Raw genomic sequence first — 25017 nt, 5'->3', positions numbered from 1 at the left:
AGGTCTCTCTTTACCATTGATTTTCCCTAGGAGCCAGAGTTGGAATTCCTTGTTTACTGTACTTTAGAAGGTAATCTCACAAAATGCTTTGGGACCTGATAATTTCTGTAGTCAGAAACCAGCTGCATCTGCAAAATTACTTTAACCATTACTCTGTAGTCAACCCTAGTGTAGCAAATTCTTCAGTAATTGTAAAACTTGTGTCAAACCTCGGGTTCTTTACAGCATGTTTATTTGATGGCGTTGACAGGTGGCTGAAACATGGCAGAAACTGATACAAATGAAGCAGGGGGAAGGTGCAGAAAAGGCAGAGCTGCATCAGCTGTGGAAGAAGATGATCAAGTTGCTGAAAGACAGCACGCAGAGCCGGGATAATAGGGCTGAGCAGTCGGTAATGTTTCTCACTCTTCTGGATACACTTACATGCACTTACCCTGCAAATGAAACCTTGAGACCCATGCAGATCTTGTCTCAATAATGCCCAGCAGCACTAAACTTCTCAGGAAAAGGTGGCTGGTTTTACCTTTTCACTAAACCACTGAGGGTCCAGCAGCCTGAGATGGGCCTTAAGATACATAAATCCAAGTGTTCATCTTGGAACTCCTTCATTAACTGCTTAAGTTCTGCAGGAGTAAAAGCTTGCACTGTGGTTCTGCTGCTGGATGGTACCAGAAGCATCACTCATAAGCTTTGGCAGAGTCTAGAATGTAGACATTCTTCAAAACAAGAAGCTCTGGGGGTCTTTCCCCCCAGAGTGAGGGTTAGGTTTGTGCTGTTTTTCCTTCTCCTTGTCCCTGGAGAGGAGCTTTTGGGTTCAGATTTTTCTTTCTCCTGTAGATTTTAAGCTCTTGTGAAGAGAATGTCAAAGCTAATTGGGAGGAACAGAATGATCATGAATTATACACTATTCTCTCTTGCCAAAGTTAATTTTGTTTAATTTATCTCTTCTTGGACCTCTCTGAATCCCAGAATCTCTTCCAACCTAAACATCCTGTGATTCTGTGGACGTGGAAAGGGTGGTGCTGAGCTCTTCTCCCTGAGATCCAGCAAAAGGGTGTGCAGTAATAAATCAAAGCTGCATCAGGAGAGGTTCAGGCTGGACATTAGGAGGCATCTGTTAACTGAGGGAGAGCTCAGACCCTGGAAGAGGCTTCCTGGAGAGGCATTTGGGCTGTCAGTATTTAAGAGGTGTTTGCTCAGTGCTCTTAATAACACATGGTATCTTTTGGTCAGCCCACAAGTGGTCAGGCAGGTGGACTTGATGGTGTAGGTCTCTTCCAACTGAAATATTCTATTTTATGAACACAGCATTTTCTTAAAATCATTGTTTGTTACACTCCTAATAATTATTTCTTATTTCAGCTTCTGACTGCTTTCGAGCATGCAGTGAACTCTGCTGACACTGTTCCTGGTGAGGACCACCAGAATCTCTACAAGGACTTTATCCAGTGCTTGTCAAATGTAAGGTTACATTGATCTGCCTTCATCAATGAGTAAATTCAGTATTCTACATCTGATAATTCATACAACTGAATAAATTTTTTTTTCTCTTTCAAGTTTCCTCATGAAGCAGCTAGGTTGGAACAGGCCTGTAATGACATGATGGCTTTGTATCCTACTGTGAGTTACCCTTTAGAAGTACTTTGCTTGCACTTTGTTCAGTCAGGTGAGTAGGCATTTATTGGGTCTTAAATTATTTCTTTTATAGTTAGTTTAGAGACAATCTTTTTTATAAGTTTTTTACCCTTCATGACCCGACACAAGTGCACTGTTTAGGTTTATGTTACAGTTCTGCCTGCTGGGAAATGAAAAGTGCTTGGTCCTAGGATTTGCTGCTTCCTACATCTCTGTTTGGGTGGTGGCTGTTGGCAAAAAATTTCTGCCTGTTATGTCCAGCACTGACAATGTACAGAGTCACAGGAAAAGAATAACTTAGAGCAACTGGAGGGCAGCCCCTCTGGGTACACCAAGGTCAGCTTCTCCAGAAGGGGAAGGGAGAATGTTAAGCAGTGCTCAAAGGCTGAGGGTGGGCAACACTTACATTATTCTTGACACAGAAAATAGGGGAAGAAAACAAACATCTGTGGAAGTAGTTTTTTTTTAAGAGTGCCTAGGGAATAAACAGATCTGCTTAGATACTTGTTCTGAGTAGAAAAGTGTGATCTCAGGATAAAAAATACCATGGTGTGTTCAATAGTGCAGGGATCTGAAGGTGTGTAATGACTTCAGGAAAACATAAGCTGTTTTCTTTATGTTGCAGTAGTGTTGGACACTTTCTCAGACTACTAAACTTTGGTACCAGGAGTTAATTTATTTGTTTTTTAAAACAAGAAAAAAAAAAAACCAGGAAAAAAACCCCTCAAAACCTCTGGTTTATATAAAGAGAAAAAACTTCCAGCTTAGGTAGAAGAGTACCTTTTCCAGCTTTGAAGGCTGACTCATAGAACAGTGTAGCAATATGAAACAGGAGAGGATTTTTCACTTTGATTGGAAAGGATGAAGACAAATGAGGCCCAGACTTCCATTTCCACATGAGAATAATTTTCAGAGAAGCATGAAGAAACTTGATTTCCAAAGTAAAAGCAGCATCTGGTTAGCACAGTTTTTGTGCACCAGTGCTCTGACAGCATCTCACCATCCCACAGCCATCTTGGGGTGATGGTGCTGAGGTTTTAGGAAGGCTGTTTGTTTATATCTGACTCATTCCAACCACCTCAGAGTCTTTCATGCCCCAAACTTCGTGGGTTTGGGTCTCACATGCAATATTAGTCATGTTTACTGAATCTAAATCAGAGGCAAACTTTATGTCAAATGAGTCCATAATTTCTAAAAGAAAACTGCAGTTCAGGGGCTGCTGCTGCAAGTCACAAGAGTTGCTTTGAGCAAGGGCTGCCAGGATTACAGTCACAGCTAACCAGAAGTGTAAAAAGTTAGTGGCATCAGTTAAAATTAAGATTAGATTATGTGGTTTCACAGTACAACTTTTAGCAAGGTCATGACAGAAAATTTGCAAGCACAGAAGGCAGGGAAATTACATGGATTTGTTTGTGGCAAATTTTGCAGTGGGCATTCTACTGGGCTTACATAAAAAGCACATGAAACAATTTTTATTAATAAAGGAAGTATGCCTGCAGGAATCTAACATGAGTGTTTAAAAATTCCGTTTTCAAACCGACAAGTTTGGGGGTTTTCTTCTTTTTTGTGAGGATTTAGAGTACTTCTTGGGTTTTGGGTTCCATTTTGAGTTTGGAGAGTGAAATGTGATTTTATGCCTTTGGAAGAAAGTTTAGTTAATAAATTCATTACTTTGAGCTCAAAGGGTAAGAGTCATATTTGTGTAGGTAAGTTGTGCTGTTGCATTTTTTATTAAATCTAAAACTCAGTACAAAATACTTTTTTTTCTGGAACTAGGTACTTTGTCAGAAGAAGCCTTCGATTGCTTTTCTAGGCTTTTGGAGATGGATGCAAGCAGTGGTCCAGCCATCATTGGATTGGGTGTCAAATTCCTCCAAGAAAAGAAATATAAGGAGGCTGTTAAGAGTCTTACTGAAGGTAAATATGTGATATAAGTGCTCTGAAACTTGCACACCAGGCTGGATATTCTGGAAATCTTGTATAGTGCTTCTCCACTTCTAAGTCCAATTAGATTTTAAAAGAATACTCAACACTCTGATTAGGGATTGGAATTTTTTTAAATGCAGCTTTAGGTATAACATCTCTCAAGCCTTTCATTGCTGTTATAGACAGCTCCTTAGTATTTTAGTGTGATCAACTTTAAACTTTTTTTGAATCTGTTACTGGGGAGATACCTGGGAAGATACCTAGATGAAGCAGTAAATACAGCAGTAGCAACTAGTGAAAGAATTTGGACTTTTTGCAGTAAAATATAATGAGGTTTCTCTAATCAGCATTTCTACACCTGAATCACAAAGAGTTCCCTTTAAAGTCATGTAAAGACTTTAATTTTAAGACCTCTAACAATTTTATTAGGTACCTAAAAAAGAAATATCAGGGTTTTTTTTTCTCAGTAGCCAGATTTGCTAGAGAGTTGGTTTACTACTCTGTAATGAATTGGCAAAACTCTCTGAAAATTATTTGAACATATACAAGAGGGGAAATAGAGCTTTCCACTTACTCTGTGCTGGCCATGGAAAATTCCAAACAGCTTATTGAAAAAGCTGTGTAAATAAGTATTTGGGATCTAAGTCATAAGTCAGTCAGGGTGTGCTGTGGTACTCTGCATCCTTTCACCCAGGTTTAAAATAAGATTGTTTCTGAAATGGGTTTTCAGAATATTCTGCAGTAGTTGACACTCAGTGAAAAAACATGCCTGGCCTAAAATCTGGAATTAAAAATTCAGGTGCTTCAGTGGAAGAAGTCTTCCATGCAGGCAAATTGTTCTGGCTTTAAATGGCCATTGGATGCTTTGACAATACATAAATCTCCCAGATCATTTTAATTTATTTATTTTTACATTTATGTGTAATTCTCTGCTCATGGAGGAGGGAATGCAAAGGGCAAGGCTCTTGTTGCCAGTGGAAGCTGTAATGCATGGAAATAATATTTGTCCCAGTCAGCCACATGTTGTCTTAAACACTGACCCTTCAAGGCAGTGCTTACTATATACATGCATCTTAGAAGACTCAAATTTAGTTTTATTACTGAATTTTTAATTGAGGCAAGCTTATGCAGAAGTTTCAGTGAAAAACTCTTGCCATCTTGTTTTTGCCTTCTAGGCCTTTTCTGGTGTCCAAGTAAAACTTTGTAAGTGTCTACAGGCTGATGCTAATGCCTGATCAAAGTGAAGGGATTTTTTGTTTGTTTTTGAAACAAAAGTGCACCTTAGGCCAGTGTTAATTATTCCCTCATTTTTCCCCCTTTTTCTTTTTTGTGTATGTAATGGTAAATGCAAAATAAGCCCAACAGAATCTCACATGCATCCTTGCCTTACTGTGTGGAGGCTTGTATGTCTAAAGCAGTTTAAAAATAAAACTTCCAGAAAGTAATTAAGTGTCTTATTATCTTCCTGATAACGTGTTCTTGATGGCATTGTGTGGGAATACAGCTACAGTGATTTTGCTGCCCTAAGCAGCATTTTTAGTGTTCGATTGTTTTATTTTTTATTTTTTATTTTTTCATTCTTCTTGCATTAGGTTTGCAGCTGACCAGCCAGTGTGCAGGAGCCTGGCATTATTTGGCAGAGGCACAGATGAAAATTCACAAGCACAGGGATGCTGTCCTGTCCTGCAATCGAGGTAACTGCCTGCTGCTTGAAAGAGCAACTGCAGGGACACTCCACTTCCAGCCAAGGTGACCTCTGCATGGTAGATCAGAGCTACCAGCACTCAGAGTGCTTTGATTTCTGCACAAATCCCCAAGGCTTGTGCTGGTGTCCCCTGTTTCTCTTGGTTTGTGACAGCTGAGAAGCACCTTCTGCTGGTTGGTCTCAGGAGAAGAGAAAATACTTGGCTCATCAGAAGCAGAAGGCTCTGTAGTGGGTAATATTGAGAAGGTTTGCATGTTCTGATGTGCTTTTTCAGCTGGTGGTTGCCTGACTCTGCCCATTATTGCCTAAAACCTCAGGAGCAAGTGTCACAAAATTTTGTTCTGGTAGACTTCAGATTTAGTCTTAAAAAAAAAAAAAAAAAGAATTTAATTGAGCTAATGTAAACTGGTGAGTGCTACAACCTCACTATGAGCTCAAGTCTTCATCCATGGTAGCTGAGGGGGGTTATTATGGTACAGTGATGCACATCTCATCTGAACAGAGCCATTATCAGGTGGCTGCAAGTGAAAAGGCAGCCAAAAGGGGCTTTTTTCTGACAAGGACAAATACAATTAAGAACTTCTTAAAGATCTGAAGAGGTAGAAGACCTGTATAAAGTCTGGGAAAACTATTAAAGCAAGAGGAAGTCCTTGCCAGTGAGGGGGAAAATGCAAGAACAGAGCAAAGTAGGTAAAAAGGGATTTATTGCAGGAAGACTGAAAATGAGGTGATTCTTTTCAGGGCCTTCCTTCTCTTCAGTGGACTCATCAGACACCTTGTCTGTGATTATATCATTGATATAACTGTAAAACAAGTATATTGCTGCAAAACAAGTCAGGAAAAAATAGCACCAAGGAACTATGAGATATTGACCTAGGACTTGACCAGGGAATATAAAGATAAACCTGCTGAAGTACCAAGTGGTTTATATAACTTCTTGCTTAACCTGCCTTGGCACCCAAATGCTTTGCAATTGGTAGAGTTGACCATAAATTTTTAAAAGTTTTCTAGAAAAGACCCCTGACAAGTCTGATCTGTTTGGTGGCTGCATTAGTTAAAACTGAGGTTATAGGCAGCAAGGCTTTTGTAAAGTTTTTTGGTGGGGTTTTTTCTGCTTTTTTTTTTTTTTAGATTACATTGTAGGAGTTTATGAGAACACAGAGAAGGGAGGTGTGATAAAGCCTTCTCTGATTTCCAGGTGGTCATTGATGAGATCTCTAACATGACTGTAAAGGAAAACTGAAGAAGCCTTGGGTTAAGAAGTGGAATTATAACATTGAGTGTTTTTCTGCCAGTTTAAATAATTTAAATCATGAACAGTGTGGTACTTTCTTCAGGCTTTCAGGAGATGTCCCTGACATCTGCACCAATACCTGTGTTGTTCATCCTCTTTTCTAGTCCTTGAGTGTTGAGTAGTGAGGTTATAAAATTTGCTGCTACTCAGAGCAGTCTTGCAGAACTCTAAAAGGAGATTTCCCAGAATGAGTAACTAGGTGTTAAAATACTGACAAAAATTCCATAGTCCTGAATGCAAAATAATGTGGTTGTGGGAAGAGGTATTCCCACAAAGCTATCCTACAGTCTTGTTGAAGCAGAGAGCAGAAAGGTCCTACTTTTGTATGAAAAAATAGGACTTTCTTTCCCCTCCTGTACTCTGCAGGCAAGACAAATATTAGGAACTACAGGGAGGGGAATGGTCAGTGAAACAGCACCAATGTGCAGTTGCTTTCAAGAACTTCAGCAGCATGCTGACATCTTGAGTGCAGTTTTGGTATCCTCTCATTCCTTTTTAAAAAGAAAATAATAGTAGAAGTTAATAAACTAGTGAAAAGGATGATCAAATGTATGGAAAAAGCAGCATATGAGAACAAGAATGTAGCCTACAGAGTTCTTTTCCAGCCTGGAGAAGAGCTGATTTTGAAATCTTTGAAATTGCAAGTGATGTGGAAGATAGATAAATACCAAGTGTTTTGGGGTTTTTTTTGTTTTCCTGTGTGAGGTCTAGCTAGTACCAAATGAAACTAGAAGCTGGCAGGCTCAGAAAAACAAAGTTTTGTTTCTCAGTGCAAGGTTTAAGTTAAGCTAAAAGATGCTGTTGTTGTAGAAATTTTCTTGGGAGGCCAAGGAATGTGTGGGAAGTGGGACAGAATCCTGGGGAAGCACTGCCTTATGTTTGGCTGTGTCAAGTCAGATGAAAGTACATCATGTGTGAAAATAAATACAGTTAATGGAGTTATTCAGGAAGTTCTTGCCTTTGGAGAATGCTGGAGCTACACAGATGCCCTCATTCCCTGAGGTGAGGTTATGCTGTGTATTGAAAGAAGTAACCAGCACTGCCTAGAAAGGTACCAAGTTGCCTTTGCACAGGTGCAGAATTAAATCCCTGCTTCCAGTAATATTTTTCACTTCAAACCCTGAAGTGTAAAGCAACCTGTTTATTGAAAGTTCATTGTTTCTTCAGAACACAGGTAGGAAAAATGTGACATTCTATTTATAAGCCTACCAGCTAGGAAACAGTCAGTCTCTGCATGTCAGAGAGGACCTTTCTAAAATTAGCTCAACTTTTCCACGTGGATATAAATTTTACTGAATCATTTCTTCAACATGGGAGAGTGCAGTCAAAAAAAAATTCTGTTACGTGTTGCTCTGTTATACTGAAAAATCATAATTATCAAGACTTAAAAAATACTAGGAACAGAGGTGTTCCTTGTATATCCTTTTTTCTGTTTTTCCTTGATGAAACTTTCCTCATGTCAACAGCTCTTAAGGCACTTGGAACTCCTGGGGGTCCTACCCTTCGGCTGAAGAACCTTATCCTTAGGTTGAAAGCAGAGGCTTTGATTAAAATTGCTGATGCTGATGCTGCAGAAGAAGCCATTAAATCACTTGAGCAGGTATTTCATTGACTAAAATGTACATACACATTTTATTTGTAAAAGTGCTCTTGTCTTTCTGTACTAAATACTCAAGCTGTGTATTTCTCCCCTTGCCTCCTTTTTACATTCTGTGTGTTTTAGACACCTCTTTCCAGCTTTGGTGCAATCCAAGCACTCATTCCTTTGTTTGTTTTTTTTTTATGCTTTGCTCTAACACCTTTTATCTCAATTCTGATTTTGGGAGCTGTCACTTTTACCCTTGTCTGGTCTTGCTGAGTGCTGCTGTGCTCTGAGGCTGTTGCTCTTCATTTGAGTTATTGTTATAAAGCTGCTCCATGTGTCTCTCACTCACTTCTCTTCAGTCATGAACCAGAGCATGTTATTTGGAGGTCTTATGGTGAAGCTGAAGCAGGAGTTGCTTCCCCTCTTTTTTTGCCTCAGTTACATGGATACTGTGTACCTGTTTGGATTTCTGTACCTTTGTCCTTGCTCTCTACATTCTCCTACCTGTTCTGCATCGAAATAGCTCTGCCTGAGGGTCTTTAAGTGTATTCTATCTGACTGTTGAATTTATCTTCATGCATTCTGCCTGCCTTTGACACCTTCAAAAAGACAATAACTTGGCTGTCTGTCTTACTTGTTTTTCTAGGTCGAGGATGCAAGCAATGATCCAGTGGTTTTAGCTCTCAGAGGTCAGGCTTATCTAAACAAAGGCTTCACAGATCAGGCTGCACAGGTCAGTGCTGTATCATCATTGCTCTGAGCTAAATAGGATTCTTGGTTTCATAGAGGAGATAACTGAAGAATTGAATTCAAGTGAAGAATTACACACTTTTGCAGATTTCACAAGAGCTGCTGTTGTCCCACCCTGATCTGGCTGAGTCTCATGCTCTCCAGGGTTTCATCCATTATTCCCAAAAGAGCTATGAACAGGCTGAAAGAAGGTAGATGTATTTTTTTTCCTAACTTTGTCTAACAAGGAAGTCTGTGGGGAGAATAGGAGAACAAAATGTTTTGAAGCTTTTGAGAGCTTTTGTGATCTGACCTCTGTTCCTTTTCTTTAGTTTTCTAAATGCTATTGAAAGAAAGCCTGAAACTGCAGAGTATCATCAGTATCTGGGGCTCACATATTGGTTCATGAGTGATGAGACAAAAAGGGACAAAGGAAAAGCACACACTCAGTTCTTGAAGGTAACTTTTCATAAAGAATGACAGACTCAATTATTCTGCTTGTTCTCATTTACAGGGCTTGTTTGACTGTGCAAAAAGGCAATACAGGGAGCTGTAGCTGTGCAGCTACCTTGAGCCTTCCTGCTTCTTTTCCTCTTCTCACATAATTCTTGAGGCTTTTGGTTTAGCTAGGTGTACTGGTGGTTCTCTCAGTCACCTCTCCTTGTAAAATCAAGGCCTCCAGATGACCAGTGTGGATCATACCATATCTTAGAATGGTTTGGGCTGGAATGGATCTTAAAGCTCACCCAGTTGCAACCCCCCCTGCCATGGTCAGGGACCCCTCCCCCAGCCCAGGGGGCTCCAAGCCCCATCCCAGGTGTCCATGAAAGCTTCCAGGGATGAGGCAACCATAATTAATGCTCCTTGACTTAATCAGCAAGGAATCATGGAAGGGTTTGGGTTGGAGGGGACCTTAAAGCTCCTCCAGTCCCACCTGGACAATCCAGGGACCCCTCCCCCAGCCCAGGGGGCTCCAAGCCCCATCCAACCTTGGGCACTGCCAGGGATGGGGCAGCCACAGCTTCTGGGGGCACCCTGGGCAAAGGATTTCTTCCCCATGTCCAACCCCAATCTCCCCTCTCCCATTTTAACCCCTTTCCCCTTGTCCTCTCCCTACCCCCCCATGTCCAAAGCCCTCCCCCAGCTTTTGCATGTATATATTTGGCAAGAATCAACAGGTTAAGACTAAGTCTGTTGTCCTTGGACATTTTGTTGGTGCCATCTTAGCATCTTCAGTGCTATGCTTTGATGTTCAGCTACAGGGACAGTTTGTGTTTGTTTGTGTCTGTTTATTTGGTTGGTTTAGTGGGGTGTGTTTTTATCATGGGCTGATTTTGGTTGATGAAAATTATTGCTAGGGGAGTTTCATTAGTAATTTTATGGTGTTTATGTGTAAAATCTAACATGATAAACATGATGACAAACGATGTTTATTTTTTAAAGTAGCTCCAGTGTTGATGATGAATTAAAATTGATGAATAAAACGTGTGATGAAAATACTGTTTGCCCATCAATAACTGCAGAGTACTTACCAAAGAATGTGGTTGAAGTGAATGATACTTTTTGTTTCTAAAGCTGTTTATGTGAGCTTTTTAAATTATTATTATTGTCAAGGCTGATTTCTACTGTTTGGAGGCCTTCACTATAAACAGATCTGCCAACTACATCTGAAAAGGAATTTAAAAAAGGCTGGAATTAATTTTCATACAATGTGAATATGAACATAATGGTTGAGACTGAGTGGAACATGAGAATGGTGGGACATGGTGAAGAGTTCTTCCAGCACAGCTAATTTTTTAGTACTTCATGTACAAAATGCTTTGGGTCATGAGGTTTGCAGCAGATTCTCACACATATTCTAAGCTCAAGTCATCTCTGAAATCTTCAAATGAAGTTTGACTGCTCAGATACACACCACAGAAGGAACTTAAACAAGCTGATAAGCAAAGATTAAAGAAGTACCCATCACTGGACCTGTCCATCAGAATAATTCTCCAAAACTCTGTCTTACATTGTGTTCATATTTCCTTACAGGCTGCAAAATTGGACAGCTACTTGGGAAGTGTCTTTTGTTATTTAGGTAACTACTACAGAGACATTGCTGGAGATAAAGGTAGAGCTCGTGGTTGCTATAGAAAGGCCTTTGATCTGGATGAAACCCATGAAGAATCTGGAGAAGCAGTTGTAGACTTAAGCATGGAACTTGGAGACATGGTATTGCACATCCAGGGCTTTTTTTCTGTATTTCTGTTAATCCTGCTCTTAGAGGAATCACTCCACGTTTACCTCTGTATTTGAGAATCGGATCCGAAAACAGATGTTCTGGCATTGCTTAGCAGTTTTCATAGTTGGACCTGCAGTGCTCCAGTTCTCAATTAAATCCAGCTGGGCAGAAGGACAGGGGAATTATGCCACTTCATTTCTCCATCCTCCACATTGCTCCTTCCAGGAAAAGCATGCAGAGTCATCAGAACATTTAAAAAAATATTTTTTATATCGCACTGTATAAAAAGTTACTAGCCCCTGTTACAGAGCAAGTGTAATCCATACTGTGACAGACTCCACTGGAACATCTGGAAAGTCAGTCTTAACTATCTGACTTGCTGCAAATACTTGTATCCTCTAGATTTAAAACAAAAAAAGTCTCTACAGAATTGCAGAGACATGTCAGTAGGTGTGATAATTTCCTCCTCTAACCTGCCACTCAGCCTGCCAGCTTCAGAAAAGCCCCTGCAGCATTCCCTCATTCCAGTAATTAACAGATCAGACATGTTAATGGTTTTCTGGATGAGAAGGATTCTTCTTTAACAAGACCTTTGTTCTTTACATGTAGATTTATTTACTAACCTGGCATTTTTTGTGCTTTGTTAGGACACTGCTCTGTCAATCCTGAATAAGGTGACTGAAAACGCGACCGCTGGCACAGCCAAGTGGGCCTGGCTTCATCGTGGGCTTTACTACCTGAGGACTGATCAGCCTTCACAAGCAGTGGCTGAGTAAGAGAACTGGTGTTTGGTTTGAGCTGTGGTCTGTAAAGTCTTTTTACCTTAGCAAGTTTTGAAAATAATTGAGGTGATTTTAGGACAGCTGCATTTAAAAGTTGTGCGCAGTCGCGTGCTTGTGTAACGCAACAAAACAAATTATGTTAACCTGCATCACTTTTACCTAAATTAATTTATATCTTCGTGTCTTCAGTTTGCAGGCAGCTCTGAGGGCTGATCCAAAGGATGCCAACTGCTGGGAGTCTCTAGGGGAGGCTTACTTGGGCAGAGGTAGCTACACAACAGCTCTAAAATCCTTCAGGAGAGCAACTGAGCTGAACCCAGAGCTCGTGTACAGCATTTACAAAGCTGCAGAAGTTGAGCAGATTCTGGGCAAATATGAAAATGCTATAGCCACCTATCAAGAAATCTTAAAGAAGACAGAAGACTATGTGCCTGCACTGAAAGGTATGGTGTCTGAATTTGAATATGTTAGCTCTTTCTCCATCTACTACACTGTGGTGCTTTTATTTTATGGAGAGGTTTTTGGTGTACTGAGGTTTTCAGCTGTCAAATGCTGTCTCAGCAGGCAGTGGAGTCATGCTGCCATTTCAGAGGTGGGCAGTGATAATTTTATGCTGCTCCTGACCATGTTTACTTCTTGATCTTACCCTTGATAACTTCTATGATAGGAGGGCTCTGGACTACATAGAGCAGGCTCTTGAGTTTTTCACAAGGTTAGTACTAAATATTCAGCTGTTTAATTTTGACTGGGGTTGTGGGTTGACAAACAGAATATTAAGAGATAAGTGTTTACTTCTTGTGTTAGGCTCAGTGATTCAGAGCACTATGAACTTCTACAGGTGATGAAAAGTAGCAATAAGTGTCCCAAGAGGCCTGAGAGGTGTTAGAGGTGGCAATATGTAGAGGTGTTCAGTGTATAGCTGGGAGCAGAGAGAAATGGGGGAACTGAAACTCCTTTCTGGTGATGGAGCTGTGGCTCACAAGATAGACAGTATTGGGAGGATGTTGCATCTTGATAGGCATTAAGTAATTCTCCCTGCCACTTGATCTTCAGTCATTCTTACCCTTCACATCCTTCTGGAGTGGATGCTGTTTGCTGCTTGATGTGAATTTTTAATTTACAGAGTCCTCTCTCATTCAAAATCAAATATTTTGATTTTGGAGTGAATGCAAGCTGATTCTTGTACCACCTTGGGTTCCTATTGCAACAGCAAGTTTTCCATCTGCAAGGCAGGCAGGGTGGTTGTCCCTCCACCACCTCCTGCATAATTTTGTCACTGGAAGTTGCAGTGCTACTACTTGTCTGGCAGAAAGGAAAGAGCCACTTGCAGCAGCACTTTGCAGAGGTGTTGTATGGATGTGTGCATGTGTGTATGGCTTTCTTGGTGTCTGCAGGTGGCAGCTGACAGCATTACCTGGAAAAGAATGCTTAGAGAGGACACAGCTTCAAGGTTTTACCCCCTCTTTGGTTGCCTCTCTACTTACCCATTTCTTAATCACACTAAGTCCCTTCTCAAAATCCTTCTAATCTGGATCTCTCATTTTTTAGCTCCACATCCTGCTTGGAGTCACAAAACACTTTTCTCCTTCTTATAGGCTATTTAATGCTTAGTCTGGTTTGCTATCTTTTGTGAACCTTCTTAAAACTCTCTGAAACACATTTCAGTGCAGTTTTGTTACTGTTCTGATGCCTTTGACAGTATTGAGTTGTTGGAGCATATTCTTTTAGTGGGTGACAAAACTAAACTGGTATTACTTGAATCTTTACAGTGTATTTTATTTTTGTGTTAATAAGTGTTATGGTTATTTTGCCTCTGCTCCAGCCTATCTTTTGAGTACATAACTTTTAGGAATAAAATAAATTTTATTTTTAGATTGCAAAGTTTCTTGACATCTGGGGAAGTTGTGATTTCTGTGTGGTCAAGACAAATACCCAGTGGGGGCAGATAAAGGTGCTTGCACAGCATGAGCACTGTGATCAGTAGTTTACTACAGGCACAGGGTATGATAGCATGAGGAAGGTAGCTCCAGATCTGTGAAAATGATACTGAGAATGACAGGTACTCATCACCAGTGACTTGCTGCCAGACAGAATCACTGCTGGTGCCATCAAGAGTACAAACCAAGCAGTCATCTTGCTGATTCCAAAAAAAAAACCCAACAAACCAACCCCGAAGCATAAATGCTATGTTTTTTTATAAATAATTAAGGGTTATTTTAATAGTGTAATTATTGTACAGTTCACACTTGACAGGATAGGTTAAAAGCAAAATCTCTGTTATGAGCACTGTGGGTCTTTTGACTTTGGCATAGCATATGCAGGGTATAAATCTTTATATCAAGTAAAACACTGAGCTGGCTTCTATCCTCCCACTCCTCCTTTACAAAGCATATCATGAAACCATCTCTTTTCATAGAGGATGTTTTTTCTTATTTTCAGGACTTGGTGAATGCCATCTCATGCTGGCAAGATCAGCCCTTGATAACTTCTATGATAGGAGGGCTCTGGATTACATAGAGCAGGCTCTTGAGTTTTTCACAAGGTTAGTACTAAATATTCAGCTGTTTAATTTTGACTGGGGTTGTGGGTTGACAAACAGAATATTAAGAGGTAAGTGTTTGAGGATTCTCAGTTACAATAAAACAGATGGACAAGGCCCCTTATTGAAAAGGGTTTGAACAATGAATTCTGGACTTCTGCTTAAATTAATGGTAATTACAGAGTTTTGGGGTTTTTTTCTGTATAAAGATTTGGTTATAACACAAGTGTGAGTGAGACACAGCTCTCTCCAGCTGTCTTCCTGTGTATCCAGGACTGGGAGGAGGAGATTTCTACCCAAAATGGTGGATGAGAGGGAATTGTTCCTTCCCTCCCTCAGTCTTCTTGTTTTGCATTTCGTGACAAACACTTCAGTGTCCTGAATTAAACTTTGGGATTTCTGTTTCCACAGGAGAGGGTCCATTGGGTTTCTGCAGATGACTCACACCTTGTAATGTGACATGACAGTGCTCCAGAATGCAGGAGTGGGTGCAGTCAGCTGACTACATAGATACATAGATAATACATACATAGATAATGCCTGATTTTCAGAACTGAGCCCCAACAAACTTGGGGTACCTTGGCATTTTGTAGTTTCTCTTTGGTTTTGACCATTGACACTTACAGCTTGCAAAGGAAGACAACTGAATTAAAAAAAAAAAAATAATAATCAAATAGCTTATTGATTGATTGCATTTGAGTTTGTGCCACTCTTGAAAGTGATGAAGTTTATTTCAGGGAAGGATATTGAAGTGTCTGAAGGGGTGGTTTCTGTATCATAATTTCAGGGCTGCAAAGCATCGTCCTGATGTGTCTTGCCTCTGGAAGCTGCTGGGAGATACCTGTACCAGTGTGCATGTTCTTTCACCAGCCAAAGTGAACATTGAAGTTCTGGGATTCCTTCTGGGTAAAAATGTAGAAAAACAGATGCTGAAGAAACATGAGCTGCTCGCACTGGGAGGAAGGTAATAATTTCTGCTTACCAAGAGCTTCTGTGAACCCTGAGGCTCTGTTACAGAGTTTGAAGCATTCTAGACTATTTCATTTCTAGAAAATTACCTGATCTGTTGACAGCTGCATGTTGAGCAAAGAGCAGGGAAGTGGTAAACAGGGTCCCATTACACCACTCACTTCAGAATATGTTTGCTGAATTGGCATGGTGACTGTGAACACTTATCTGGCATCTTCTCTTCTCCTTCTTTCTGTCACCAGAGCATGGTTCTACCCTGCCTGTCATTAAACAAATTGTGCCACTTTAAAAATGGTGTGGTTGCAATAGTTACTAATTGTTCCAGGAGTACTGAAGTTAAAGATAATACTTCTAGCTCTGTATCTGTACTTCTTTCTTATAAGAGTATAATCTATTCTTGCCCTAGGTATGATGTCTAGAGTACATGGGAAGAGAGAGTGCCTGTTTCTTGCCCTGGAAGCTCATGATGATAGAAAACACTTTTTACATTTCCATAGCCTCTTCTGTGGCTCCCTCTGAGCTTTGTGCTGTTGGATGTGTAAGGCAGGAAATTCAGATGTTCAGAAAATCTCAGCTATGATGTATGAAGTCAAGTTGTCCCCAGGGGAAATCTCATGAAAATGACTGATGTTTAGTAAAAACATTTATATTGCAACTGACGTGGCTTTGATTTACTGCACATCTGTAGCTGGAGGAGTGCTGGGCACTACAGACTGCCTTTAGACCAAGATAGATTTGTTAGCTGTCTGAATGAAAATCAATTAGCTGTTTGCTTTCCCTTCTTGCCTGTTTTTGTTTGTGTTTGTGCATGTTTGCCTTTGGTTTAGGTTTTTAAGCACTCTTCTGGATGTTTTTTCAGCTTTCTGCTCCTCATGCAGAGAGGCTTGGAATGATAGCTCTGTGATTCATGTTTCTGTAGGTGTTACAGCAGAGCTTTAAAGCTGATGCCATTGCCCAGCATATGGTGTGATCTTGGAATAAGTTATTATCGACAGGCAGAGCATCTCAGAGCAGTGGGCACTGACATGAATGAGACCAGTGAGCTGCTGCAGAAGTCTTTAGAGGTATTGCTTCATTTTTCCTCTCATTTTTTTTAAGATTTAAATTGTTAGTGGTGCTTGTCTGCATACTCTCCCTCCCCTCAAGAAAACCTACACCTCTGAATAAACAAGTGCCTGAATAAAACACTGAATAAACAGTGTGTGCTGTTTCAGAGATATAACCCACATCTGATTTTCTTCCAGTGTGTGAAAAAAGCTGTGAGGCTTGACAGCAAAAATCATCTTTTTTGGAATGCTCTTGGTGTAGTTGCTTCCTGCAAGGGTAAGTCTTCAACAAACCCCCTAGCTCCACGATACCGTAATTCAGAAGACAACTGGCCTAACATTTTAATAAAATTTCATTACATTTAGCTCTCATTTTTTTCTCCCCAACCCTCTTGTTTCCCCCTAGGTATTGAGAATTATGCTCTTGCTCAACATTCATTCATCAAGTCAATTCAAGCTGAGGAAAATGTAAGTGCTGTAGGCAGCTGCCATCTGTTTCAAGTGGGCATCTAAAACTTTTTTCCCCTGATGCACTGTTACTTTTTAATATAATAATAATACATTCATCTAAAATTTTATTTTTTCTGTCTAGAATTTTGTTGCCTGGACCAACTTGGGGGTTTTGTATCTGGCAACTGACAACATTGAGGTAACTTTTTCCAAACTTAAATATAGTTTCCCTTTTCCTTTGTTTTTTTTAAAGGGTGTATGTGAGGGTGGGAGTGTGGGTAAAGAGTGAAAAATGTCCCTCTCAGTTTCAAGAAACATACTGCCTTTGGATGAAATACGGTTGAGATCTGTACCTTACTTGAGGTGCAGAAATAAATTAAATATTCTTATTGAGGTGATAAGTGGACTCTGAATTGAGTTCACTTTCTGAGGTTGCTTTCCAAGCAACAGTGGAATGAAAAGTATTTGGAAGGAGTGAGAAGTGGTTAAACCCAGGCACACCAACTCTGACCAAGGGCTCTTTTAGCTCTAAGTCACAAACTGAACCCTGAGTTTGAGTTTCCCATAGGCAGCTGCTTTTCTGCTCATATGCATGTCACAGGGTTTACTGGAGTTTTGTGTAACCTTCAGAGTGTCTCTGGAGAAAAATTAGAGTGCAATTTAAGGGAAATTGAGAATTCTTATGAAGCTAAAACTACATCCTGATGTACTTAATGCTCACAATTACAGAAATTTTCTTTAACTGGAGATGTGATGGAATTATTTTTTGTTAAAGTAGTTTGATACTGCAGAATTCTTACTGCTTAGACTACTAATGCCAAGACTTTGTTCATATTGAGGGAGCAAATCTGAGCATAAGCAGTGCATTTGTGATAAGATCATTTGTGATAATTTGAGTGATCATTCATTTCACCATTTTGAAAATGTGTTTAACTGCTTCTGTGAAGGAAAAGCAAATTTCTAAAACTGCATGCTTTGAGATTTTAAAATAATGTTTTAAGAGGCAATCTAGTTGCTGAAACATTTTAAGAAGGAAGTGTGCTTAGAAGGGAGGGGAACTTGGATTTTGTAAAGGTCTCATTTTAGTAAGACTGAAGTGGCTTATTTGGGCAGTGCATTGTTCTCCATGGCATTGCAGATGTTTTTATTAATGACTCAGTTTTTCCTATGAAATTTCTTCCAATACTTCTTCATTTCCATACCTGTGTGTACTCAAGTGCTCTGTTACCATGCCAGACCATAAAATAGCACTGCTTTCTTTGGTTCTGCAGCAAGCTCATGAAGCCTTCAAGATAGCCCAATCTCTGGAGCCTACTTACTTACTGTGCTGGCTTGGGCAGGTAAGGTGATGAAAAATGACTTATTCACCAAAACCAGCTGTTAGCCAAAAATTAAATGTTTTAAGTGAAAGGAGCTTCCCCTGTGGGTTGTTGAGACCCTCTGTTACCATAGTGTGGTGGTACAATGCAGACCACATTCATCAGGTATCTTTTATGTGATGTTTTGCAGGCTGATTTTGTGAGGTCTGTAAGAAACTGGCTGCTAAGAAAAGAAAAAAAAAGTCACTGTTTGTGCTCTGAAGGTTTTTATTGTCAATAAAGTGCCATCTTCAGAAGGTGCTAGCTATTCCAGCTGTATCTCTGTGTAGCACTCCTTAACTCCCTTCTCAGCAGCCACTGCTAGAAAGTGTAAATCTCTGATGTGCAGACTTGGTTCTAGGGAAGAACCAGCACCATCACATGTCAAAATTCATCTGCTAATTCAGATGCTGCTGCCAGTTGTCCTGAAGCCTTTGTCCTGAGGAATGTAAAGTAGCAGCAGCAGACCTGAAGTTTTGAGTATTGATGCAATGGAAACTGCTTGTGCTCCCTTTAAAAGTGTTCATTTTATTGTTAAAAAACAACATTTCTTGGGGGGTACAAGGAAAATGAAGTGTCTTCATGTGAAATGCCCAAGATGTGCCTGAAGTAGCATGTGCTGAGTTTGTAGTCACAATTTTTGAAGCACCTGACCAGAGCAACTCTTGCATCTCTGCAGGCTTTTATTGCAGAGAAGGTGGGCAGCTATGATACAATGGATCTCTTCAGGCATACAACTGAGCTCAGGATGCATGTAAGTATGAGAGTTGTGTTGTCCTCAAGTTGCTGCATATCTAATCTTCTGCTTGGGTGATGTAATTTAAAAAAAAAATAAATACAGAAGTGCCTTGAATGATGAGACAGTTGTGGTCATGTCCTGGATGAGATTGTCTGAGTTTCTTGTTGTTCCTGGCTTGTGCTGGTGCTAAATACCCAGCAGTTATTTATTAAGTGCCTTAGTCTCCAGTGGTCCAAAAAAATCAGCTCCTTAAGTTGTGGAAAAACATTCTTGGTGTTCCACAGATTTGGACAGAGATAAAGGCATAAATCATACCTGTTCCTGGAGAGAGCAACGATATTGACAGTACCTTGAGTTCTAAGAATGTACAGGATTTTACATTCTCTTACAGATTTTTTGTCTGTCATCCCTTCAGTGATCCAGCAAGTATTACTCTAAGAGTTCTCTTTGCCCAAAGGACAAGTTAAACCTGTGTGTGTAGTAATTCTCTTTGGTGTTTCCTTCTCCTGCTTAAGACTAATGCTTTAAAATTCATAATTGTTATTGTGTCTTTTGTTACGTCACTGTTGCTTGAGAAGGTTTAATGACTCCTACTTGGGTGGCTGATTTTTTGTTTTGTTTTTTTCTTGAGAATGAGGGAGCAAAAGGCTATGCCCACTGGGTATGTTCAACACTGCAGGATAAAAGCAACAGAAACACTGAGCTGTATCAGTACAACATTGTTCAAATGAATGCTGTTCCAGCAGCCCACGTGGTCCTGGGAAAATACACAGGTAGGTAATTTAAACACCTGACTAACCTGTCAAGCCTAAGAGATGCACTCAGGGTGAGCAGATAAACCCCTGGAGTTGTAGCAAAGAGGGATCTGTCTGGGTTGCATGGTGTCTGCCAGAACCCTGCTGCTGTGTGCAGTGTCACTCCCTAAGACTCTAAATATTTCTAAGCTAACCTGATGTCATGCTGTGGGTCTTGGTAATCTCTTCTTTATTTGCCTGCAGCCTGTCAAAATGATGCCAGTGAGCAACTGACAGATGCACTTGGCAAAGTGCTTTGTGTAGATGTGTGTGCACTGTAGCATCAATGTTTTTGTGGTGCTTTTTTCACAGCACTTTCTGATCATGGATGTTGTCAATTCTGATTTTCTAGAAAGAAATCCAGATGATGCCTCTGCTTTCACAATGCTGGGTTATTTGAATGAGAACCTCCATCTTAAAAGGCAGGCAGCAGATGCCTATGAGAGGTAAACTATGCACCCTGGAAAGTTTACAGAGAGAAGTTCCTTTTCTGGTGTGCACCAGCTGAAAAACTGAAGGGTTTTCCTTTTCTTTTTGTAAGACTTGCTTTCTAAATTCAGCCATTTCATCTAAGTGCACTGTAAGGGATATGTGGGGATGTCCTTATACCAAATTTGGAGGTGGAAAACTGGAGAAGCAAAGGCTTGTCTGTCTTACCTGGACATTTAACTAATTCACTGCATGGTATTTAAGTGAAACCTGGGAGTTGCTGACCAACTCCTACAAATAGTTTGTATTTCTTCCCCACTTTTATTACTGGAGGTGGTTGGGGATTGTTTAGTTTTTTAATTCTCTCTCTTGAAGTGGTAGAGAGAAGTGTCCAAGGAAACCTTGTTTGGAGGGCATGTTTGCTGATGCATTATAACACTAAAATAGGCTCTGTGCTTAATTAGCATAGAAAAGCTTCTGCATAAAAAATTTGCCCATTCTTCTCCGAGAACTATTGTTGAAATACACATATTCAGGTGGTAATTATTCTTAATTTTGGTTATTTTCAGGGCAGCTTCATTGCTGAAAGACTCTGGGGATACTGAGCAATACAATACAGCAATGCAGAACTATGGCAGGTCACTGTGGTAAGCACTGACTTCTTTTCCCAGCCCCTAACTCAGCTTTGGATATAACTAATACAGTGGCAGAAAACATCTGTGTGGGTGAAAGGCAGCTGCTAAGAGTAATGTGTTCAATGTCTTAGTTGTAGACAGGTCTGATTGAACCTTGTTTGTGCTCCAGAAATGGATAGTGTATTTAAAGGAAAAAATAAATAAATTATAACCAGGTTGCAAGAAATTGCTGTATGTCAACAGTTCATAATGTACCAGTGATTCCCATATCCTTATCCTGGTGTGTGCCTGTCCACACTTAAGAAGTAGGCTCAGTCTGCACAGAATAGCTACTTCAGGGTTTATTCTAAATCCCTTTTGCCCCTTTTTTGAATTCATACTGACCTGTACAACCTGAGGCATGGGGAGTTGTTGTGTAGATGTGTGTGGTCTCCCTGCTGATGACCCTCTCTGCTGCAATCCTACTCACAGGTCTTCGGGTTCCCTTCATAATTTGCTTCTGCTGCTCAGGCAGCACAGGACACAAGCCTTAGCAGACAAAGACTTTAAAACTTCTCTTTGGTGTGAGACAGCTCAGGCTCTGCTGATTAGATATTTGTCACCTCTCTAGGGGAAGCTTAATAGATTCTTAAGTTTCTTTACATGACTCTGGGACTCATGGACTGTGAAAATGTGGTAATTCATTCTTTTAAGATTTTAGGAGCAACTCTTCACTTTGCTGTTGTCTGACATCTGAGCTGTGTGCAGTGTACAGAAGAGCAAAGCTCTAGTGGCTACTAAATAGTTCTACTAAACAACAATCCTGTATGATTTCTTCCACAGTGATCTGGGAATAAGAATGCTGTATCTCCATCCATACCTGCACTTTCCTGTCTGTGTGCATGCATACTTGGATTTCCTTTCTTTAAAATGTCTTTCCTTTGCTGTTTTCTCCCACTCCACTGTGCTTACCATAAAGTGACATCCTTACATACCAGAGTTGTGCAGATGGGGAGGAGTTTTTTGTAGCACTTATTCTTGTAGTTGGAGAGAGTAACTTCTGTCACAGGAGTGTGGGAAATATTGCACATTCTTGTCCTAATCTTTATTTTTTTCCAGGTATCTGCTTACAGCTGCTGTGGAAGAGAGGATGCTGGTCTGCAAGGGCAGCTCCTCTGTATCATAGCAGCTGTGACTGCATCCCTCATACCAGTGCCTGTTTCTGTTTTACAGTGCCCTTGGTCAGTGTGATAAGGCCATTGAGGTTTACACATCAATACCTCTGACTGATTTTGATGGCATCATGGGGATAGCCTTAGCTTACTTCAAAAAAGGACTCTTAGAGGAAAGCACCAAAGGTGAGCACCTGCCTGATTCAGACCAAGTGCCGGGTCCTGCACTTTGGCCACAAGAACCCCATGGGGAGCTCCAGGCTGGGCACAGAGTGGCAGAAAGGGAGCTGGGAGTCTGGATTGCCAGGAAGCTGAAGAGGAGGCAGCAGTGTGCCCAGGTGGCCAAGAAGGCCAATGGCATCCTGGGCTGGCTCAGGAACAGCGTGGCCAGCAGGTCCAGGGAAGGGATTCTGCCCCTGTGCTCAGCCCTGGGGAGGCCACAGCTTGAGTCCTGTGTCCAGTTCTGGGCCCCTCAGCTCAGGAAGGAGATTGAGGTGCTGGAGCAGGTCCAGAGAAGAGCAAGGAGGCTGGGAAGGGATCCAGCACAAGTCCTGTGAGGAAGGGCTGAGGGAGCTGGGGGTGTTGAGGCTGGAGAAGAGGAGGCTCAGGGGAGACCTCATCACTCTCTCCAACTCCCTGAAAGGAGGTTGGAGCCAGGGGGAGGTCGGGCTCTGCTCCCAGGCAGGTATCAGTAAGACAAGAAGCCATGATCTTAAGAATTTTTTCCTAATATCCAACCTAAACCTCCCCTGGCAGAGCTAAAGCTTCAGCTCTGCCAGGGGAGGTTTAGGTTGGATATTAGGAAGAAATTCTTTACAGAGAGGGTGATCAGACACTGGAATGGGCTGCCCAGGGAAGGGGTGGATTCTCCATCCCTGGAGATATTTCAAAAGAGCCTGGATGTGGCACTCAGTGGGAACCACGGGGGGAGTGGAGCAAGGGTTGGACTTGATGAGCTCTGAGGTCCCTTCCAACCCAGCCAGTTCTAGGATTCTATGATTATGGCACATTTCTCTTGATGTTAATCTTAACAAGATTTGTTTCTCTGAACAACCTAGCTACAGTTCACTTTATTTCACTCTTTCAGTCCTAATGCCTAAGTACATATTGCACAACTACTTTAATCATTAGGCTGTTCAGTAGGGTGTTAGAACTATTAAAATGTACAGAGGGAAGCAACATTTCTTCAAGTGTTTAATTCCTGTCCATTAAAACTCTTGTGCTTTTAGCTTGACTTGTTTTCAGATGAAATGTCTTTCCTGGAAAAAAAAAAAAGATCAGTTCTGAGAAGGAAATTAATGTGTTGTTCACAGCACTTCAGCTTTAGTGATAAATGTAAGTGCTGTATTGTCATGCTCTGCACTGCTAAGATGTGAGGTTTCAAAAAAAGGCACACTGAATTGTCACTGGACGTGTAAGCACCCTCAAAGGAGCAGCCAGCTCAGCAATTAAAAACTCATAGTTTTTAATTGGAACGATGTGTGCCCATTTCAAGTACTATTTCATAAGTAAACTGTCTCAGAGGAGTATTTATACTGTGTTCTTTCAGTTTGGTTTGTTTTTCTGGGTATCCCAATATTACATTTCAGCTCTGTTTCTACTTTGTACATAATAAACAACTCCCAGACACTAAGCAGCCCTGAAAATCTACATTTTCAGAACATACTTTCAGAACATACAAGTCTCAGTAACCTTTTTTTTTTTTTTTTTTTTGTGTTCTGCCTATCATTTAAGGTGTGAAAACACAGTGAACCTGAAACCAAAGTGCCCTCGTGTGGGTGTTCTAGTATCATGCCTTCAGAAATGTTGGGTTTTTAAAATTCAGTTCAGAATTCAATTCTGAGTCTTGTCTTTTTGCCAGCCTATGAAAAAGCCTTGTCAATAGCTGAGTCTGAAGAAGATAAAGCACACATCATGACTGCCTTGGCCCTGATAGAATACAAACAGGACAGAGTGGATGCTGCAAAGACACTGCTGTTTAAGTGGTGAGTGGAGGGAACTGTCATCTAAATATGGTATTTTATTGTGTTGTTGAATCCTCACATGGGCTTTTTTGGGGGGGGAATCTTTGATATTTTTGTGTTGCATAGTAAAAGTGTAAGCTTTATTCTGAGTTTATTAATGAGGGATATCTGTTTTGGTTTTATGGCCTGTGCCTTCTCCCATATTCTTTAAGCAGTGTGGAGTGGAAGGGTTGGTGGGCTGTGCAGTCTGGGGCTCTAATACCCTTGAATGATATTTTTAGTCTAAAGTTTATCTTTTAAGGTAATATTAATCTGTCGTTATTGCTTGGTTAGCCCTAGGCAATATTTTTTCCCTTTATCTATAAGAAATGTAGGTGACTGATGAAAACCATTGAAGTTCAAATAATCAGAAATCTCCAGAACAGTTGTGTTCCACATGTGGGACACAAGGACAATCTTGCAGCTGCCCCATGAGAAGAAACAGATGTGTTTCCTTTGTTCACTGAAGTCACAAATGTCTCTTTTTTTTTAGAACTCTGGAGGATAAAAGCCCAGGCATCATTGCTAGTCTCCTGGTAGCTGTGGATTAAGGGTTAACATCTCAGTTTCTCAGGATCACATCCCTCCCAGTGGAGCACTCCAGCAGGGGCTCCACAGTCTCCATCTTGCCAGCAGACTCCTCAAGTTACTGAAACAGTGAAGATCCATAGCCTAGTACACTCTAACAGCTTGTAGGAAAGAGGTTCCTGCTACTTAATGATCAGTAACTCAGGATTTAATCACCTTAAACTTCTATTTTTGTCATGAACATCAACAGGGAGAGTTTTCTATTTGATGTTAGTTGCTTTGTGTTAAAAAAGAAGAAAGGCAGAAGTAAATGGTTTAGGAAAGTAACACTACAGCCAGTATGTCTAGATCTGGATAGGAAGCACAGTGCTGTAAATAGTGGATTTTATTGGTTTATTGATTTGATTTGGTTTATTGAATTCATGGTCTGAGCAAGACCTTGAACAAGAAGCTGCCTTTATTCTTCCCTCATGGCCAGTTTGGCACAGGGATGTTC

At 40.7% G+C, this 25017-nt stretch overlaps 1 protein-coding gene across 4 annotated transcripts in view; it reads left to right on the top strand.

The window, feature by feature from the left end:
- SKIC3 (SKI3 subunit of superkiller complex) overlaps nt 1–25017 on the top strand; it is a 47307-nt gene that overhangs the window by 6054 nt on the left and 16236 nt on the right. For all 4 annotated transcript variants that reach the window (XM_071729846.1, XM_071729845.1, XM_071729847.1 and 1 more), the window contains 25 exons: nt 251–391; nt 1363–1461; nt 1558–1666; nt 3412–3552; nt 5154–5255; nt 8027–8160; nt 8792–8878; nt 8983–9086; nt 9207–9333; nt 10909–11088; nt 11746–11870; nt 12070–12323; nt 14320–14422; nt 15207–15383; nt 16308–16452; nt 16633–16711; nt 16841–16902; nt 17027–17083; nt 18156–18224; nt 18922–18996; nt 19613–19754; nt 20128–20221; nt 20774–20851; nt 22052–22176; nt 23852–23975. In XM_071729846.1, coding sequence (XP_071585947.1) covers nt 251–391; nt 1363–1461; nt 1558–1666; nt 3412–3552; nt 5154–5255; nt 8027–8160; nt 8792–8878; nt 8983–9086; nt 9207–9333; nt 10909–11088; nt 11746–11870; nt 12070–12323; nt 14320–14422; nt 15207–15383; nt 16308–16452; nt 16633–16711; nt 16841–16902; nt 17027–17083; nt 18156–18224; nt 18922–18996; nt 19613–19754; nt 20128–20221; nt 20774–20851; nt 22052–22176; nt 23852–23975 — 2933 coding nt within the window. The remainder of the gene's footprint in view (nt 1–250; nt 392–1362; nt 1462–1557; nt 1667–3411; nt 3553–5153; nt 5256–8026; nt 8161–8791; nt 8879–8982; nt 9087–9206; nt 9334–10908; nt 11089–11745; nt 11871–12069; nt 12324–14319; nt 14423–15206; nt 15384–16307; nt 16453–16632; nt 16712–16840; nt 16903–17026; nt 17084–18155; nt 18225–18921; nt 18997–19612; nt 19755–20127; nt 20222–20773; nt 20852–22051; nt 22177–23851; nt 23976–25017) is intronic.

Source organism: Heliangelus exortis, chromosome Z, assembly GCF_036169615.1.
Source record: "Heliangelus exortis chromosome Z, bHelExo1.hap1, whole genome shotgun sequence".
NCBI classification, from domain to species: Eukaryota; Metazoa; Chordata; class Aves; order Apodiformes; family Trochilidae; genus Heliangelus; species Heliangelus exortis.
The sequence above is the reverse complement of the archived record's forward strand: the minus strand, read 5'-3'. Positions and strand labels throughout refer to the sequence as shown.